Genomic DNA, 21,550 nt, shown 5'->3' with positions numbered 1-21,550 from the left:
GAGAGTTCACATTTCTGTAGCTCCTTAAGGTTTGTATACTTTCTTCAAATTCTCCAAAGGGAGTAATCTAAGTTGTAGTATCCTTATTTTATAGATGAGAAAACTAAGGTTCAGACCACACTCATATTAAACTTTTATATAGGAAGTATCAGTGACAGGATTTTAGCCCCACTCTCCCGAATCTGAAATCAACACTTATTCTGTCATATTCCCTTTTGTCTTTCATAGCAATCACACTGCCTCTCTTTTATGAATCTCCCCCTAGTGGGGGATGGAAGGGAAGGGGAAGGCTAGTGATGGGAAGTGACTTTTATAAATACCAGCTTCCAAATTTTATCCTAGCTCTGACTGACTTGAAAGAATCTAGACCTAAACAGAAAATTCTCAAGAAAAGATTTCCTAAGCCCTTGACTCTGTTATATATATAAATTTATTTTTATATGTAAATTTTTCTATATAAATATATATAAATTTTTATAAATATAAATTTATTTTCTATATAATATATAATAAATGTATTATGTCAAAGTCTCCTCCACAATTACATGAAATGAGAGAAATTACCCCTTACTTTCCTCTTTCATCTACCGCTTTCTCCCATGTCAGCCACTGAACTAGGCTTACCATCATTTAAGTACCAGTGTAATTTTCCATCAGTGGAAGTGAAATGGATAAGAATGACAAGGGTCGTCTCTGTTGGAACTAGGAGGCATATATTATTTTTTTAAAAAGTATATGAATGTGATGGAATATTATTGCACCATAATAAATGGCAAATATGAGGGATTCAACGAAGAGAAAGGGAAAGGAAACAAGAGTTGATTAAGTACCTATTAGTACCAGGCACTTTGTTAGGCATTTGTTAAATATTATCTCATAAAAACTTGGGAAGACATATATGAATTGATAAAATGTGAAGCAAACAGAACCAAAAAAATAATTTATATGATGAATACAATGATGTAAAGGGAAACAGCAGGGAAAGATTTCCAGTCTCTGAGCAATTAAATAGCTAATCTTGATTCCTGAAGATTAATGAAGAAACCTACCTCTCACATGTCCACAGAGAACTGGTGGACTATGGGTGTGGAATGAGGCATATGAAATCTGACATGAGTGATACATTGATCATGAATACTTTTGTCATTTGAGAGGGATGCTTGAGAGAGTGATGAGGTTATTGGAAAGTTACAGCAATTTTAAAAATTTATCAATAAAAATTTTATTTTCTTTAAAAAGCAGCAAGTTGTGAACCAAACATAAAGGCAGAGAGAGAGAGAGAGAGAGAGAGAGAGAGAGAGAGAGAGAGAGAGAGACAGTAGGATGTACAATCAATTTGCCAAATGACACCTCCTATATGAAGCCTTCCTTTATTTCACCTGTGGATCACAAGTTTTACTTTGACTCCCCACTGGTATTTTGTTCTGCATCTAACATATTTATCTTGAAACATTTATTTTTAACATATTTGCATCTAATCTTCTTACTGAATTATGAGCTTTATGAGAGAAAGAATGTTGTCTGGTGTAGACTTTGAGGTTCCCTGGTGCCTGGTACATTGAACTACTGAACACAATAGGTTTAAAAAATGTTTGATGAATGAATGAGAATGAATATCAACTGCTCAGCAGCTGTGGTAGAACTCCACCTGACTAGGATTAGACCCCAGATTTCAAACTGAGAGTGGGAGTCACCAGGTATGAAGGGGAAGGGAAAGGATATAGGTAGACAGAAATGGGCAAGAATGCAGCAGTCTTCTAATTTTTAGGTTGAGAAATAGGATTATAAATTGGTCACAGCAAAATGATGGAGCAAGGGGGCAGAACAGAAGGGTCATTGTCAATCAGACATCAAACCATTTAGAAGATGTTCACACTGGCTGTTGAGAGCCAATTGTTAAATTTTCAGTGTAGAAGTTACACCTTAGAAATGGACAAATGCTGCAAATCAGAGCTTGGTTTATTGTTTTATATACTGTATGGAATTAAGAAACTGATGGATGAAAATTTTAAGAATGCAGATTAAACTTAAAAGTGTACAGTGAACACATTTTTTTTCAGAGAGTCAGTTTACCAAGCACATCCCTGGTTGGAAGGTATTTTGAAGATCTTCTAAATCTACCCTTAATTTTACAAAAGCGAATTTTTAAAGTCCAAAGAAATGAAGGAATTACCCAAGGTAACACAGGGAGTAAATGACAACCAGGATTTGAATCTAAATTTTCTGACTCTGCATTCAGTGTCTTTACCATTCACTACATCATACCACCTACCACCTCTCAGTACAATAAACTAAATGAGATTTGTCATAGAAGTGCTTTTACATATTTGTTATTGCTCTGCTTGTATTATTCAAATATTATTTCCATGCTCAAACAAATTTAGTCAATGAGTCACATGGATTTTGGGTCTGATAGACATGATGGAAGGTAGGAAGGCAAAGCAGGGCCTGAAGTCAGAAAGACTCATCTTCCTGAGTTCAGATCTGGTCTCAGATACTTTCTAGCTGTGTGACCCTGGGCAAGTCACTTAATCTTGTTTGCCTCTGTTTCTTCATCTGTGAAGTGAAACAGAGAAGGAGATGGCATGCATATCTTATATTTTTGCTAAGAAAATCACACATGGGGGCCACAAAATGTTGCACTCAACAGAAAAATGAACAACAGCAAGCCTCACATTTGAAATGAATGTCCTTCAGGCATCTCAAACTCAACATGTCCAAAACAGGATTCATCTTGCCTCTAAACTCATCTTTATTTCTGTGGAGGATACCACCATCCTTTGAGCCATTCAAATAGAACTTGATGTTTTCCTCAGATGCTTCACTCTCTCACTCACCTCCCATATTCATTAAGTTATCCAAATCTTGTCTTTTCTACCCCTGTAACAATTGTCCCCTTCTTACCACTCACACAGTCAAACCCTCATCTTATTACCTAATCTGTCACAAAGGCTGCTTGTTCTACCATACTCAAGTATTTCTCTACTCCAATATAGCCTCTTCACGCCTACCAAAATTACCTTCCTATCCTCTATTCAATAAAATCCAGTGGTTCCTATTACCTCTGGGATTATATGTTTGTGTATGAGTATATGTTGATACAAATACATTTTTATAGTTTATGCATGTATATGTAACACAGCTTCAGTATGTATACATATATATGTAAATATGTGAATACATATATCCATACATATACTTTTCTATTTGATATTTAAAATCCTTCAGAACCTTCAGAACCTTTCCAGCTTATTTCACATGACTTTACCCATGTTCCCATGTCCAGTCAAAATGGTCTTCCTGCTTTTCCTCACCCAATAAACCATCTCCTTTTCCCAGCACTTTTCATTCTTTCATGCTATTTGTTCTAGCTGTCCCCTATGTCTGGAATGCATCCCCTCCTCAGGGATGTGTGTGCATGTGTGTGTATATACATGCTTTGAGTAATCAAAGATGAGTTTGGTCATTACTTTCCATTAGCCAGAGAATATAGGTTATCTGTGTAGAATCATTCCAGTTTCACAGCAGACCTGGCCAGTTTATTCCAGTCACTCTCTTCCTAATCTCAAGGCATGGAAAGAATGACCCACATATCCATCAAGGCAACCCAGGATGAAGAATCCTTTGACATTCCCACCAATGTACCTCCTGGTTGCTAAGTCTCTTCTGAGAAGCAGAAGTTTGAATGACCCCTTCCCAGTCTCCAAAGCAAACTTTTATTCTGGTCAGATACCAGCCTTGGCCAGAAGATCCACACAGGAAACTTTCCAGAATAATTTGCTATAAACTTATGATGAGATTTAATACAAGACAGATCCTTCTTGGGCCTCACTCATAGGAGTTTAGTGTAAGTACTCAAAGAATCCTGAAATCCTTTCTTGTCTGCCCTCCTCCAAAGAAACCCCCCCACCCACCCATTACTCCTACTGTAATCACACAATCACGGAAACATCTGAGTTGGAAGGAAACTCAACAGCTACCTAATTCAACCCATACCTGATCCAGACTTCCCTCTATAACATAAGAAACAAGTGGTTGTCTGACCTTTGTCAGAAGACCTTCAAGAGAAGGGGAACCCACTTAACTCTGAAGGTAACCCAAGTCACTGTTGTTGGGCTTTTTGCTTTTTTTTTGGAGGCAAGCCTACCTTGATCTCTTTGAAATTTCCATTATCTGTTCCTACTTCTGCCTTTGGGACTATAGAGAACAAATGAATTCCTCTTCTTTAGGACAGTCCTACAAATGCCTGAAGATAGCTATGAGTCCTTCTTTCTTCCTTTCCTCACAAGTCTAAACAACCCTCTTTCCTTATATTTCTGCTCATGTTGTATAAATCCAAGGCCCTCCATTTTATCCATGGCCTTCCTAGACCTGAACAGTATTCCAGATGTAGTCTGAATAGATCATAGTATAGAGTCACTAAGACCATCCTAGAACTAGATGCTACAGCTTAAAATGGCAACCATTTTCTTGGCAACCATATCATACTCAGCTTGAGGTCCACTAAAATCTCTAAATCTTTTTTGGTCTAATCCTTTGCCATATACACACCTTTTATTTAGGAATTATTTGATTCAATCCAGTGTTAGGTTCTTATGAGCTTTTGAATCCTGATTTTGTCACCCAGGCTTTAAAGCATCTATGATCATATTAAATGTCTTTGTTCAAGTAATGGATAAAAGTGTTAACCATTAGGGTCAAGCATAGATCTTTGGTGTACTACACTGGAGACCTTTCAGGTTGAAATCTTACTTCTAGTGTACAACAATCTTACTTCTAGTGTACAACAATATAAATTAAGTGTAGGACAAGAAAATAGGCTCAGGAATCCTCAAATAAGGATTTCAGCAAAATTATTTTCAGGTGCAGGGGGAGGCTGTAGATTACTTCACATTTTGGGGGGGTCAAATATTGGAGAGTGTTGTGGGTGTGATGGATATGAGGGAAGTCACAAAGAAATCAACTTACGAAAAGCATGTGAGTTAGAAAGATTCCCTACTGAAAGATAGTAAGGACCATACCAATGGCTTCAACAGTTTAGAATGGAAAACAATGGGAGGAAAGATGCCTACCTGGACTTCCCGTGTATGATAGGCGATGATCAAACCCAGAAGGATGATGGTAGACAGACTGATAAGGCATTTTAGGGCCAAAGAAAACATGGAATCCTGAAAGAGAAAAATGAAAGAGAGAATTAGAAGATGGGAAGAGCAGGAATAGGGCAAAAGAAACAATTTTATGTTACTCCAGGAAAAGAGGGAAAGGACTAATGGACTCTCTCTATATATTTTTCAGATGCTTAAAGTGGAGGAATGACCATTTCCAATGGGTTAATACTTCCTAAAACCTGCTTTCATAAGAACTTAGAATTAGAGCTGAAAGGGGTCTTCCATTAAATCCAACTCCCTTCATTTTTACAGATGAGAAAACTAAGGCAGTGAGAAGCTAAATAACTTTGTTAGGATTTGAACTCACATCTCCCAAACTCAATTGCCATTATACCATGCTGTTTTCACTTTTGACCTATGACTTAAAGAAAGAATTATTAAATAAGAAGAGGGGAGCAGAACAGGCAGCCTATGGTAAACAATAAGGGGTATTCTACAACCAAAAGCCAGAGCCCACCTGAAGGAGAAAATTAGATGGTACTTCCTTGGCAGCATTCTAGGTTCTACAACTCTATGCTGATCCTACCTTCTACATTCCCTGAACGGGAAGTGGGGAATATGCCCTCTCCTGGGAGACCAAAATAAAAACTCACTCCTTCCCAAACAGTCATTAAATTCATTAAGTTGGTAAAGCAGAGTATTGGATTTGAAGTAAGGAAGACCTGAATTCAAATTCTGCCTCTTACCAGCTATCTGACTCTGGGCAAATCATTTACCCTCTCTCAGTTTCCTTATATGTAAAAATGAGACTGATAATAATAATCTTGCAATAATAACCTTGCAAAGTTCTTGTGAGGATAAAATAAGATATATGCAAAGCACTTTGCAAATCTTAAATTGCTATGTAATAATAACAAGTAGCATTTATATAGTGTCCTATGGTTTACAAAGTACTTTACATATGTTAATACATTGAATATATAAATGTTAGCTATTAAAGTACCTATTGTGTAGAGCCCTTGGGCCAAGACAAGGAAGATCCAATTCTCTCTTTCATAGGGCTTACCATCTAAGATTTGTACAACAAGAATAGAACATAAAATTCTCTAAGAATTCTGCTCCTATGTCCCATTAGGTCAGGGCATCATTCCTATAGTTTCCTGTTTTCCCAACTTTTAGATATTTCCCCTCTAAAATTATCATTGCTGTCCATTCTCCACTTAGCATATGCTTTCTAAAGCAAAGATCTGATCGAGGTATCCTTTTGCTCAAGGAGTTTCAGTGGCTCCCTATTATTATCCCTTAATATCTAAAGAAAAACTTATGCCTTTGTAGGGCTACTAGGTGGTGTAGTGGATAGAGCACGGGCCCTGGAGTACCTGACTTTCAAATCCGGCCTCAGACACTTAATAATTACCTAGTTGTGTGGCCTTGGGCAAGCCACTTAACCCCATTGCTTTGTAAAACACACACACACACACACACACACACACACACACACACACACACACACACACACACACACACACAAAAACAAACCCTTAAGCCTTTGGCATTAAGCTCTTCATAGTTTATTTCCTTCCTATTTCTGATTGGCTTAAATTTTACTCTCCTAGAGTCAGCTAGGTGGCACAGAGGATAAAGCACTGGCCCTGCAGTCAGGAGTACCTGAGTTCAAATTCGGCCTCAGACACTTAATAATTACCTAGCTGTGTGGCCTTGGGCAAGCCACTTAATCCCATTGCCTTGCAAAAAATCTAAAAAAAAAAAAAATTTACTCTCCTGACTAAACACTTTAATTAGTTCTACTAGCCTCCTTGTAAGTACTTGAACACAACATTTTGATTCCTATCTCCTACCAGTGATGGCTGGAATCCAGTCCCCCCCTTCTCCTCTTAACTTCCCTACTTTCTTTTAAGACTCAGTTCTAATCCTACCTTCTACAGAAGGATGTTCCTCATTCAGCCCACAGACCTCTCTCAAAATTTGTGCCTTTCCAGTGAGATTATCTTCCATCTGCTGTCTGACTCTGTCTCTGTATCTCTGTATCTCTGCCTCTGTCTCTCTCTGTGTGACTGTCTCTGTGTCTCACTCTCTCTCTGTCTCTGACTGTCTCTGTTTCTGTCTCTGTCTCTTCCATTCTGTCTCTCTGGGGGCTGCTAGGTGGAGTAGTGGATAGTGCACCAGCTCTGGAATCAGGAGGACCTGAGTTCAAATTTGACCTCAGACACTTAATAATTACCTAGCTATGTGGCCTTGGACAAGTCACTTAACCCCATTGCCTTGCGAAAACCTAAAAAAAAACATTCTGCCTCTTATTTCTGTCTCTGCCCCTCTCTCTCTCTCTCCAACTCTGCCTCTGCGTGTATGTCTCTATCTCTGACTCTACCATTCTCTTTTTTCTCTGCCTCTGTCACTGTCTGACTGTTTCTGTCTCTGACTCTCAGTCTCTTCCATTTTCTTTCTCTTTGCCTCTGCCTCTATCTCTCTTTCTGTTTCTCTGCCTGTCTCCTTTTCTTTTGTCTCTCTCTCTCTCTCTCTCTCTCTCTCTCTCTCTCTCTCTCCCACACACACACACACACACACACACACACACACACACTTACATATCTATAGATACATATACAGATATAGCTGTATAGATATGTGAATGTTTATCTTATCTATACCTGATTATTCACACATTGTCTTATCTATTAGAATGCAATCTCCTTTAGGGCAGTAACTCCTTCTTGTCTTTCTTTGTATCCATGACTGGCATCTAGCCAATGCTTAATAAAGGCTTTTTGCCTTGCTGACACTTGACAATCCTTTAATTACTCATTGATTGATGGATCTAGGGGAAGCAAACCCCAAATGGGGTCTTGAAGAGTCAGACAACTGAAACAGAATAACAAATACCACAACATAGGAATATAGTGGAAAGAATACTGATTCTGGAGTCAGAACACCTGGATTCCATACTCACCCACCCCCACTGTTTATTATATGTGACCTTGGACAAGATATTTTACTTCTCTGGGCCTCAGTTTCTCTTTTTTGCAGGCAGTGAGCATTTATTAAGCCCTTAGATTGTGTCAAGCGCTATGTCAAGGGTATTCTCAGTTAGGAGTCCTCATATATAAGATGAAGCAGTGGATAGGTTGAAATCCTTCCTGCTTTGGATTTGTGATTTATTTTGTATTCACTTACATGTTGTCCCTCCCATTAGAGTGTGAGCTTCTTGAGGGCAAGGTCTGTTTTTATTCCTTTTTTATATCCCCCCAGTGCTTAGCATAGAACCTAGTTTAATACATACTGGCCACCAGAATGATGATCTGCAGCCTTGAAAATAGGGAAACCTTTCCAATCCTGGTGGAACACAAGAACACAAACCCTTTGTAGGAAAATAGGAATAAAATGGGCATTTATTGAACACTGTTGAATACCATGTACAAGGATGGTTCAATGGAGTCAGAAATTCCTGAGTTCAAATCCACCCTCAGATACTTACTAAGCTTTGTGACCCTGGGCAAGTCACTTAACCCTGTTTCCTTATCTCTTCAAATGAGCTGGAGAAGGAAATGGCAAAACACTCCAGTATCTCTGCCAAGAAAACCCCAAATGGGGTCATAAAGAATCAGATAGGACTGAAATGACTGAACAAAATAACAACACTATGCACAATGGGTCTGAACTAGGTGTTAAGAGAGAGAGAGAGAAAGAGAAAGGGGGAAGGGGAGGAGACAAATGTGAGAAAGCCACAGACCTGCCTTCAAGGATGCTATTCTCTGTAAGTGTTTCTTGGTATCTCATCACAATCCTTACTCCTTCCAGAAAATTCCACCAGGATCCAGCGCCTCTATAGAAGATATCTGGAGCTATACCAGTGTTAGTTAGTGTCGGTTAGGTGGCCTAATATATGGGGTGCCAGACCTGGAGTCAGGTTTTCTGTCTATGACCAGAATTACCTTTCTACTTACATGACTCCAGTCTGTTCAGAGGCAGGACAGATATTCTGGGTCAGTGGAGTTCTCTGGGAGCATTATCAAGCACTTTTCAAGACCTAGAAATCATAATTTTGCCAGTAATCTCCATGGTATGCCAATAAAGAAACACACAAGTCATTTAAAACAAGAATAAATTTTAAAAAATAAAGTTTAATCAGGTCAAAGGAAAACGCATTACAAAATTCTATGAGAACTGGGACCATGTCCTAAGCTTTGACTCTGCCCTTCCCTAACCAGCAGAGCCTCTCCATATATATAGTAGCTGTTTAATAAGTATCATTGAAGGCAAAAAAAAAAATTAGAATAGAAAATTTTCTTGTAAATTAAAAAATGGGAATTGATTTCCTATACTTCTTAGCAGAGTCAAAACTAGAATTATTTGCACCTGGGGCTTGTAGAAGAAATAGCATTTGGGGCTCAAGCATAGCCTCTGTTGGGGAGGCACTAGCCCAAAGATGGTAAACTCACTGTCAAATTTCTATTTAAACCTTCTTTTTTAAACCAATCATTCTTGCTGCTCACGTGCTAAATTTGATTGTTCTTACAGTTGAAGGACTTTAAGTGCTGTCTGTGGCCTCTAAAATTAGGTGCCTTGGAGAAAAGTCCAGTCATCCTGTCCTAGTTATGGCTCTGATTCTTGGTCTTTACTGGAGCTGGCCATCTATAGTTTTTTGGGTGACTAGAATTAAGACAGGTTTAATTAGCCTCTCATTTAAATGTCCTCTCCCCGAATAGGGTAAGTCCAAGAATATTCAACTCTGCCTTCAACTAGATCCCATCTAGGAAATAATAAATGAGATCATAGGACTGGAAGTAATCTCAAAGTCATCTCCCCCACTCCACCAAGGAGACTGCATTGAAACCGCCTAGTTTTCATTGATTCTTTCATTCTGCCAACTGACACTTAATACATTGCCTGCTATGAGTAAAGCACTGAGAGACAGAAAGATGATTGAGACATAATGCTGGCCCTCAAGGAGCTTACAGTTTACTAGGAAAGCTAAGATGCATACAAACAACAATAAAATAAAATAGAATTCTCCACCAAAGACCTCCACCAGTACTTTGTAGTGACACAGTAATGACACAAGGGTTATATCCAAGCTACCACCCCCTTCTTTTAGGGCTGTAACCAGAATTTTTTGTTCAGTCATTTTTCAGTTGTGTCCAATTCTTTGTGACCTCATTTAGGGTTTCCTTGACAAAGATACTGGAATGATTTCCCATGTCTTTCTCCAGCTCATTTTATAGATGAGGAAACTGAGGTAAACAGAGTTAAGTGACTTGCCTAGGATCACATAGTTAATAAGTGTCTGAGGTCAGATTTGAACTCAGGAAAAAGAGTCTTCCTGAGTCCATGTCTGGCATTCTATTCCCTACTCTCCACCTATGTTCCTACTTAAATGACTCTGGCTCTCAAAGGTTAGGCCAGCAAAATACAAACTCTGACTGATCACCCCAGTAAGAAAGATTTTGAGTCTAGCTCTGTGTCTGTCAATTGAGAACTAGCCTGGAGATGTTCATCATCAAAAGTTTGGCCTTGGGGTATTAATTTTTCTTGGCTACAGTAACCCTAGGAATAGCCTCCTAAGGTGTGATGAAGTCTGTATTGTTAGAAGGAATAAACTCCCTACCTTTCCCTTTGAATCCTCTGAATTATTGAAGCATAAGAGAGAATATCAGTGAATAAAAAAGTATGAATGAGATGCTGTGTGAGCTCTAAGGAGACGACTGAACAAGTCAGGGGACAGACACTAAGGACCTAGCTAGGAGAGAGCTAATAGGGAATGGAAAGGAATAGTCATGGAAAGGAAGGAGTTAAAGATATACCACTGTTAGTGTCAATTAGGCACAGCTAGGTAGCCTAATACATGGGGTGCCAGACCTAGAGTCAGGTTGATTCATCTTCCTGAGTTCAAATTTAGCCTCAGACACTTAACTGTGTGATCAAGTCACAATCTTGTTTGCCTCCATTTCCTCATCTGAAAAATGAGCTGGAGAAGAAAATGACAAATCACTCCAGTATCTTTGCCAAGAAAACCCCAATGAGGTCACAAAGAGTCTGATATGACTTGGACAGCAACAAGTCTCATTTAACATTTTTCACTGATGCAGCAATAGGTTATTAAAGACAGACGCATCCAGGAACTATTTCTCATTTGATTTCAATTATTTTTTTAAAACAACAGGGCTCAGCACTGATCTCTTTCATAGGAAGGAAAACTGCTGAATTTGAATCCTGGTTATATTACTTACAGCTGTATGGTCTTAAATAAGATCTTTCCCCTCCCTGGGCCTCAACTGGGTAGATTGACTCTAAAGTCCCTTCTCTCTTTAGATCCAGGGAATCCACATTTCGTGGGGTCATTTTGCTCTGTTTTTATCAGAGGAGACAAGATGTTAAATGTGAATGAACTGAGGAGCCCTTTGTTGGGAAAACACTTAGAACTTCTGTCAGTCCTGCTTGTCAGAAGATGGGAGAGGACAGACCTTGAGTCTTTCTTCATAATACCATTCTAGTCACTGGAGACACCTTGCCCAGGATTATATTACAGTTTTTGGTACTCCATATAATTGCCTGGGGGTCAGGGACCACCTACTAATGCAGAGCCCTTGGCACCTGATAGGCTTCTAGCTACATGCACAGCTGTTAGGTTTGTGAGGTGGTTTGTTATACAGAGAAGCAGAACGTGCAAGTAAAAGGATCTCTAGATCTAAAGTCAAGAGTGTTTTATTTTTAAATTGTTGTTGCTCTTTCCTGTCTTATTCTTTATGACCCCAATTGGAGTTTTCTTGACAAAGATACAAGAGTTATTTTCCATTTCCATCTCCAGTTTATTTTACAGATAAGGAAACTGAGGCAAACATGGTTAAGTATCTTGTTCAGGGTCACAATGATAGTAAATTGAACATCAGAAAGATGAGTCCTGGGCAGCTAGGTAGCACAATGGATAGAGCACTGGCCCTGGAGTCAGGAGTACCTGAGTTTAAATCTGGTCTCAAACACTTAATAATTACCTAATTGTGTGGTCTTGGGCAAGCCACTTAACCTCATTACCTAGCAAAAACCTAAAAAAGGACAAAAAGAAATGAGTTTTCCTGACCTAGGTCCAGCACTCTATCAATATACCATCTAACCTGCTCTAAGATGCTAGTTTGTCATTTCCTTCTCTAGCTCATTTTTACAGATGAGGAAAGTGAGGCAGAGTGAAGTGACTTGCCCAAGGTCATGCAGTAAGTGTCTGGGGCCAGATTTGAACTTGGGAATATGAATCTTCCTGACTGAGGCAAAGCATCACCTAAAATAAGGAGACTTGCTGGTGGAATGTCCTTGGACAATTCACTTCCTCTTTCTGAGTCTTAGTTTTCTCTTTTGTATAACTGGGGTGTGGGGTGTAGACTAGATAATCTCAAAAAGTTATTTCATAGTCTTTGATACTAAGGATTCTGAGACTCATTTTCTTTACCTGTTAAAGAAAGTAAAAGGAGTTTTCTTAACAAATAATTACCAAAGATTTTCTTGATTGGGCAGATCAAACCAAAGAGAGAATATGACTTTTGGGAGTTATCCCTTGAAATTGGAGCTGATCTGTGTAAATCACCAAGTCTTGGATCAATAAAAATCAGTCATGGATGGTCTGTATTCTCTTAATAAGACTGTCAACCAAAAGGGCAGATGCCCATTAGGTACCCCAAAGGTTCACCATCCTGGAACTCATCAAGCCCATGATATTAATCAGGAGATTCCCCTGATTGCCCTCCTCACCCTGGGACACATAAGTCCAGTGTTGTCAGAAGGATCATATTGGTAAATTACTCTATCATAGAAAAAGTATGATTCAAATGACAATTATTAAATGTACCATATTTCAGTGTCTATCACTGACTGGGCCTAGGGAATCTCTAGGCCTACATCATACCAAGTTAGCGGTGAATCATAGCATCACTGAATTTCAGAAGAGAAAAGGAACTTGGAGGTCATTTAGCCCAATCCCCTCATTTTCTAAAGGAAAAATCTGAGACAGAGAAAAGGAAGGTGACTCCCCTGTACTTATATAGCTGATCAATGGCAATTAATGTGATTAACAGGACATATTTCTATTTCAGTTTCAGATCTTTCAGTTTTCCTCACCCTCTGAGGTAGAACAGTCGTATCAAACTCATATAGAAATGGGGGCCACAAGTCGTCATTAAGGATACCTGTGGATGTATATTAGCTTAGAAAACCACATATTACCTTTATCTGTGCTCTATTGTATTTTGGTTAATTTTGCTAAATATTTCTCAGTCGGCTGCTTTTGGGAGTGTTGCTGCTATGAGTCTGACACCTCTGAGGTATGTGGTAGAAGTAACATCACCTTCGTTTTGTAGATAACACCTTGAGTCTCAGAGAAGTTAGGTGACTTACCCAAGGTCACGTAAGAGTAAGTCTTGGGGGCAGGACTGGAACTCTTGACTTCTCACTCTTTTCCACCACACCCAAGAGTTCCAATCCTGTTTCCTTTGCAAACAGAACAGAGGTCAACAAACAGTGAGCACTTTCTAAGTGTTTGTTAACTGTCTAACATTCAGCTGTTTGGAGGCCACAGGAGATGTCATTAAGAATTTGGAGTGGCATCCCCCAAACTGTATCTAACAAGGCACTGTCCAGATTTGACAGCTGCTATGCAAGTAGATGGGAACTGAGGCTGGCATCCAGCCATTGACACCAACTCACATCAGCCCATCTGTCCCCCCAGCCAGGCTCCCCTCATCAATCCACACAGTTTTGCCACATACCTCATTTGCCCCTCAAACCATGTACTAGCTCCATTCCCTTTCACTATTAGCTTGGTCCCTGGGGCTTTGGCAGAAGGTGATGGAATGCTGGACTTTGGTTTCTGATCCAGCTATATAAATTACTATGCTATCCAGCATCCGAGTTTACAGAAGAAAGGCCAGAATTATAATGATTACAGTAGATCTTCCCAGAGGCTCTGAAGCTTTAAATGTGTTTTATCATTTGAAAGCAAAAACAAAAAAGAGAAAAATCATCTATAGCCCATGAAGGGAGTTAAATGGGAAATCACATTGATTGAGCATGGGAGATACCTGTACCTTCTATGAACTCCATCCAAACTTTGCATTATTGTTGTTGTTATTGTTATTGGCCTTATGATTTGCAAACTGCTTTATAAATATCTTATTTTATCCTCATAATTCTGGGAGATAGATGCCTTTATTATGCCCATTTTACAGATGAGAAAGCTGAAGCAAACAATGACTTGCCCTGGCTCACACAGTAAGTCTCTGAGGCTAGATTTGAATTCCAGTCTTCCTACTCCAAGTTCAGTATTCTTTGCATTATACAACCTACTTGTCTAGAATGTAAGCTCTCAGGGGCGGCTAGGTGGTACAATGTATAGAGCACCAGCCCTAGTGTCAGGAGTACCTGAGTTCAAATCTGGCCTCAGACACTTAATAATTACCTAGCTGTGTAACCTTGGGCAAGCCACTTAACCCCACTGCCTTGCAAAAAATAAAATAAAATCTAGAATGTAAGCTCTCAGAAAACAGGGACTGCTTCATTTATGTCTTTGTATCCCCAGGCACATGATATAGGTTGAATAACTGCTTGCTTGATGGAATGACAGATCTTCTTATTACCTTCCCTGAGACTCAGAAGGCTTTGGGGACCTGGATAAAATTGAATTGTTTTGTTTTGCTGGCAAAGGATACAGACATCAAACAATAGTCTGAATAAAGATGCTATGTGCTCTCTGTGTTAGGATATATCAAAAGCACTCTGTGTGTGTGTGTGTGTGTGTGTGTGTGTGTGTGTGTGTGTGTGTATGTGTGTGTGTGGTGTGTCTGTGCCTGTACATCAATGCTCCAAGGCTCTGTAGCTTTGTTCTTGTACATACACTTTCCACCCATACAGATCCTGACCCTTTGAGAGCTGCTGGGCTTGGAAAATTCATTATCTTTTTCTGCCAAGCTATGGATGACCAGCTTTACTAGACCTTAGAGACTAAGTCCAACACAGGGCCCATAATCAAAGCTTTTATTCTTGGTTTGATCCACAACTCATATGCTGGGCTGGAATAACCCTCAAGCTGACATCTATGCCATGACCAGACAACCTGAGGCAGCAATTTAAAGCTGAAAAGACCCTTCAAGATCATCTCATCCAACCTTCTCATTTCATAGAGGAAGAAACTGATTGACTTGAAGTAAGGGACTTGCCTATGGTTGCATAGCCAGTAAATATCAGAGGCCTTCCCGAGTCTAAGTTAAATAACTGTCCACATCCTCAAGGCCTCTGAATAGCAGAGAGAGGATTTTAGTGGAAGTGGGTCTATATCTCATTTTACAGAGAAAAAAACTGAGGCAAAAAGGGTTAAATAACTTGCCCAGGGTCACACAGCTAGGAAGCATCTGCAGTTGGATTTGAACTCAAGAAAGGTGAGTCTTCCTGACTCCAGGTTCAGAATACCTACCTACTGTGCCACCTATCTGTGTGGATGTATATACATACATACATACATACATATATATATATATATATATATATATATACTCACACAAATATACAAATATATGTACATGTATAAATTACTTTCTGGGTATATGTGTATGACCACATGTATACATGTACATTCATATGTGCTATGTGTATGTACATTATATACACACAACTTTTTTTTTCAAACTGACCCTATAGCCAGTGTTCTCTCCAGTGTAGCATGCTACCTGTCTCTCACTCATCTTCACTCAGACTAATCCTCCCCAACTTTGCCACTTAATTGAACTAGTACATTAAGGGGAGGAGAGAAAAAGAGGCTGAGTGTTCCTAAAAGTCAGTCACTAACTCATCACTGGTTAATGAACCTCCATCATATCTCAGCCCTAGCAATAGGTATCTTAACTATCTATTAAGATTCTCAGGAAATTGAGGAGGGTGAAAAGGTCCTGTGGGATACCTCCCCAATCAGTAAGAGGCAATACATGTATACATGTATGTATATATTTTTATATGTATATATATGCTTATATCTATAAGTATGTTAATATATATATACATGGATAGACAAAAACATATACCTATAGATAAATACATACATATATATACACATTTTAGATAGATAGATAGGTAGATAGATAGATAGATAGATAGATAGATAGATAGATAGATAGATTTGTAATCTCAGTCAATCTCTTTTTACCTTGGTTTTCTCTTCTATAAAAAAGGGATAAAAACAGTACCAACTCCCATGAGTCTTGAGTGAAATAATATCTATAAAAGCTTTACAGAGTGACCACCTTTAATTAAATGTGTATGATAATAAATGTGACGTACCTATTTTATGAGTATGTATGTGTGAATGTGTATGTCTGTTTTCAAGGAAGTGTCTGTTATGTCTGTAAGTTTGTGAGTGGGTAATGTTTCATTTTTGCCTTGATATCCCTAGTGATTAGCAGCCATGCTGAGAACATAGTAATCATTTGATAAATGCTTGTTGACTGATTATTGTGCTTGGAGATACTAGGGCAGGTCTGTTGTGATTTCCTGATACTAGAAGCATCCAATGGGATCAGCAGAAAAAAGTCAAAAGTCAATGTTAACTCACTTTGGCATCTAATTCCCCTGCAAGATTGCCTTAAGTTCTGGTGGATGCAACTTGGGAAATTGATTCTCAACTACTTTCTTTTAATAATTTAATATTTTCCCTTCAATTTCATGGAAAGGCTCCAAAATTGATTGATATTCAGCATCAGCAGAATATTGTGGCTCTGGAATGGATGTCCTAATTAGACACTCTTGCTAATTAATGCTATGCAAATTAAACCAGTCCCTTATTAACTGCCAAGTAGCACTGTCTTTCTCCTTGTTACTTATCTGTAATGCACTGTTCCCTTCCTCAGACCCAGCACTCCTGCAAATAAATGAGATCTGACACCATTTCTTCTTTTCTGTTCTTTTCTGATTTTCTTTCTTCTCTATTCTCTACTCCTTTCCTAGCTCTCTCTTTCCCCCTCTCTCTGTCTCTGAATTTTCCTTCCTCTCCTCTTTGTCTTTCTGTCTTTATCTCTTTATGTCTCTCTCTTTGTTTCCTCCCCCCACCCCCACCCCATTACTCTTTGTCTCTGTCTCTTTGTCCCAAGACCTGAGGAAATTAAGTGACCAAGATCATAATTCTTAGAGGCAGGTTTGAACCCAGCTCCTTTGTCTCCAGAGTCAATGGTGGGGTTTTTCCCATTGTATACATCCTTGCTCTACTTATTCACTAACTCTATATCATCAGTTCATTGCTCAGAATTTTAGCTCCTTTTATCCATAAAATGGGTATAAAATGTTTATCTATATCTCACAAGGTTGTTGTGAAGAAAGTACTCTGCAAACCACTAAGGCTATATAATGTTGAAGTATCACTAACAATAAAAGGATGGGGAACTTCTTCCCTTGAGAACATGGGGTCTCTGAGAGCAGGTTGTCATTTACTGTATAATCAAGATAGCTTTCATTCTAAGGAGAGTCCAGACAGAACATAGTATAAAAATAAAACCCAGAACCCTTGGGTAAGGATGCCTGCCCTTGGGGCATGGAATACAAGACAAGTAGATTTGGCAGAGGAAGCCTGTCTGAAGACAGTTCTGCTGGTAGCTGCCAAATATTTCCAAGGTCACAGCAATGACTATGAATAAGATATCCTTACAGACCATTCCCATCCTCAACATGGTGATAGCCTTCCTTACCCTCAACCCCCCCACACACACTGCTGCCTTCACTCACATATAGCTCTTTGTTTAAACATTCTTAAACTTGTCTTTAAAACCAAAGTGGGCAATTTAAAAAAAATCCAGATTCAAGAAATCCTACTTTGGACTATTTATGACCTATGTGACCAGAGACAAGCCATGCCATCTATCAAGTGAGAACAATGGCACCTACAAGACAAACCTTCCAACAGGGTTATTATGAGATTCAAATGTAATGAGATATGTCAAAAACTTTGTAAATCTACTAAGGTACTAGGTAAATATCCATTGTCTTTATTATTATGATCATCATCATCATCATCATCATATGTTTTCTCTCTCTTTTCCCTCACTATCTCAGAAGCTCTATGAGAGCAGAGACAATACCATCTAACATGTGTAATTCTGCCAGTGCCTACTACATTTCTCTGCATACAGTAAGAGATTAATGACTGCATGTTAAAGTGAATCTTATATTGTAGTTTGGGATCCATCAGAGATTCACACATTGCCTCCTTCCATTTTACCACCAAACTTAGTAGCCTGGGAATACCCTAGTAGTGGTTTCCCTATGCTGACTGCCTCTTGTAGAGCCTACATGTTCACTGGAGACCTCTCTGACTTCTGCCACTATCACCATCCCCTCACATCCAATCAGTTATCAATCAATCTGATCTCTATAGCATCTCTCCTATCCATCCTATATCTTAATTCACAGCTTCAACCCCCATCCTTCACTCAGACCCTCACATCTTCTTCCTTTGGCTCTTACAGTATCATCCTAACCATCTGACTCCAGTCTGAACTCTCTCCAAACTTGTGACTCAAATAATTTCTCTAAGAGATGCTCAAATGATGCCATTACTTTACTTAAAAAGACAATGTCTCCTGAGAGAGTTGACCCAAGTCAGGGGTGTACAGTGGGAATAGGAAGCCATTTTTCAGTAAAAACTCAGAAGCAGTTGATTTCTCCTAAGTCTTCCTGTATTTCATGCACTGTTATTATTAGGAGGGAAGAATGAATGAGAGGAAGGGGAAAAAGGAAGGAAGGAAGGAAGGAAGGAAGGAAGGAAGGAAGGAAGGAAGGAAGGAAGGAAGGAGGGACACTCATATACACTCATATATAGTTGTTGGGCTTCATATTATCATACCTTTAGAAGCCAGAAGGCACAATATCTGCCTCAGCTACCTCAAAGAACTCCCATTCTAACAGGGGAATATGAAAGATAAAAAGGAGGGGCGACTAGGTGGCACAGTAGATGGAGCACCTGCCCTGGAGTCTGGAGTACCTGAGTTCAGATCTGGACTCAGACATTTAATAATTACCTAGCTGTGTGGCCTTGGGCAAGCCACTTAATCCCATTTGCCTTGCAAAAAAAAAATCTAAAAAAAAGATAAAAGTTAATTGAAAAACAGAGAGGCTCAGAGGAGGTATCAAATCTGGAGATTCAAGAGTGGAACTGAGATATAACTGAGCGTAGCTAGCCTGGGCACTTTCTTAAATGGAGGTGATGCAGGGTATGAAGCCTCACCAGAGTTGGAGGTAAAAAGGTCCATAAAATCAGGGGACAAGAAATTCCATGAGGTAGAAGCATCTCAACCCTATACCATCCCAGCCACAGTAAGTTGACAGAAGAGAATTTCAAGAATAAACATTACAGCAAAAGGAGTGATAAGTGCTTTAAATATCCTAAGTCTGAGAAGTAGAAAAGATGTCGGAGATCATCTCACCTGGGTCTTTCATTTTGTTGATGAATTACCTGGGGGCCAGAAAGGCAAAGACTTTCCCAAAGTCACTCAGGAGATAAATAGCAAAGAGCCTTCAAATATCATAAAAAGAGAAAGGAGATTTCAGAGGGGATTCAGAAGATAGAAGCAGAAAGTGGAGGGGAAGTTATATGATAGAGTCATCATATGATGGACAGACAGTGAATCATCAGTAATAGGCAAAACTGGATTTCCAAACCAAAGCTAATGAAGGCAAGAGAGGCAGGGGAGTATTTCATTATGACTGCTCAAAATACCATTACTCACCAAAAGGAAGCTGAATATGTTGGGTAGTCTCAAGGTAACCAGTCTTTGGGGCATTACTAAAGAAATTGGTTAATTTGGAGCTCAGCTAGATTTGATAGACAGCACAATGATTACAGTAACAGTGGAGTCAAAAAATTGTTCAGCATTACAGTGGTATTTGCCTCTATGTAAACCCATTTGGGTTTTCTTGGTAGAGATGCTAGAGTAATTTTCCATTTCCTTCTCCAGTTCATTCTACATATTAGTCCCAAACAAGGTTAAGGGACTTGCCCAGAGTCACACAGCTAAGCAAGTATCTGAAATCAGATTTGAGCTCAGAAAGATGTCTTACTGATTTGAGGTCCAGTACTTTGTCCTACTACTTGGTCAAATTTAGATGTTTACTAGCTGCATGACCCTGGGCAAGTCCCTTAACCTCTATTTGCCTCAGTTGCCTCCTCTGTAAAATGGAGATAATAATAATAATAGTACCATCATCCCAGGGTTGTTGTGAGGACCAAATGAAATAATGGCAAAGTGTCTGGCAAATTTGTCTTTTTAAAATGTTAACTACTAATAATAATGATAATGTGTAATGAAAGCAAACAGAAGGATCAAAAAGAAACCATTTTCCATATAATGTGACTATTGGGTTGGACAATGACCCCATGTGAGAGAGAGAAAGGGATCATCCAAGAAATATTCATATCCAAATAGTAAATTATACTGACTCTCTTACATCCACATTGTCACTTTATACACTATCATGTCTGTCTCCCCTTACAGTCCCATCTTTCCCCCATCTCCTTGCCTTTGCCCAGATTATCCCTCATTCCTAGAATGAGCTCCCTTCACTTCTCCTTCATAGACTCGCTAGTTTGCTACAAAACTTAGCTCAGACACCACTTCCTACAAGGAGCTTGATCCCACACCCACACTCCCCCAGCAGCAAGTTATTCTACTTCCAAAATTATTTTGTCTATGCAATTTCATTTGACTTATTGTCTAAATAGAAGATTTTTGTTTGTTTGGTGGTCTTTGTTTTGTTTTGTTTCATTTTTAAGGATAACTAGATGGCACAGTGGACGGATAAAGTGCCAAGCCTAGAATCAGATAGACTCATCTGCCTGGGTTCAAATCTGGCCTCAGATACTTACTAGCTGTGTGATTCTGTGCAAGTCCCTTAAGCCTCTTGATCTCAATTTCCTCATCTGTAAAATGAATAGGAGAAGAAACGGCAAGCCACTCCAGTATCTTTGCCAAGAAAACTCCAAATGGGGTCATTGAGAGTCAGACACAATTGAACAACAATAAAATATGTGTTTTTCCCTCAATAGAATATAGGTTTCTTGAGGGTTGTTTTGTGAGGTTGTTTTATTCCTGACTTTATATCCCTGGTGTCAGGACCGTACCAAGGTACCTCACAGATAGTTGCTCATTAATTGATTTCATTTCCCTTTCTTGCTCTATCCCCCTGCCTCTCCTAAAACCTCTTTTAAATATATAAGATCCTCTCATAGATTTAGAATCTGAAGGAACCTTCAACACCAGCTAGTCCAATCCTCTTCTCTGCTCATGGGAACAGAGTGACCAAGTTAGCACTTCAACTTGTGACTCCAAATCCATCTTTCTTTCCCTGCTGCATCTGCCTCCCCCTGCCTCTTCTATCCTCATACCTGCCTTTCCATCTTCTGGTTTCCC

The 21,550-nt window shown here is 39.2% G+C and overlaps 1 protein-coding gene across 2 annotated transcripts in view; it reads right to left on the bottom strand.

The window, feature by feature from the left end:
- KCNN3 (potassium calcium-activated channel subfamily N member 3) overlaps window positions 1-21,550 on the bottom strand; it is a 286,582-nt gene that overhangs the window by 189,703 nt on the left and 75,329 nt on the right. For both annotated transcript variants that reach the window (XM_074223372.1, XM_074223373.1), the window contains exon 2: window positions 5,073-5,168. In XM_074223372.1, the coding sequence (XP_074079473.1) occupies window positions 5,073-5,168 (96 nt within the window). The remainder of the gene's footprint in view (window positions 1-5,072; window positions 5,169-21,550) is intronic.

This window comes from Macrotis lagotis, chromosome 2, assembly GCF_037893015.1.
Source record: "Macrotis lagotis isolate mMagLag1 chromosome 2, bilby.v1.9.chrom.fasta, whole genome shotgun sequence".
Classification (NCBI taxonomy): domain Eukaryota; kingdom Metazoa; phylum Chordata; class Mammalia; order Peramelemorphia; family Peramelidae; genus Macrotis; species Macrotis lagotis.
Note: the sequence above shows the minus strand (reverse complement) of the source record. Positions and strands in the feature narration are given on the sequence as shown.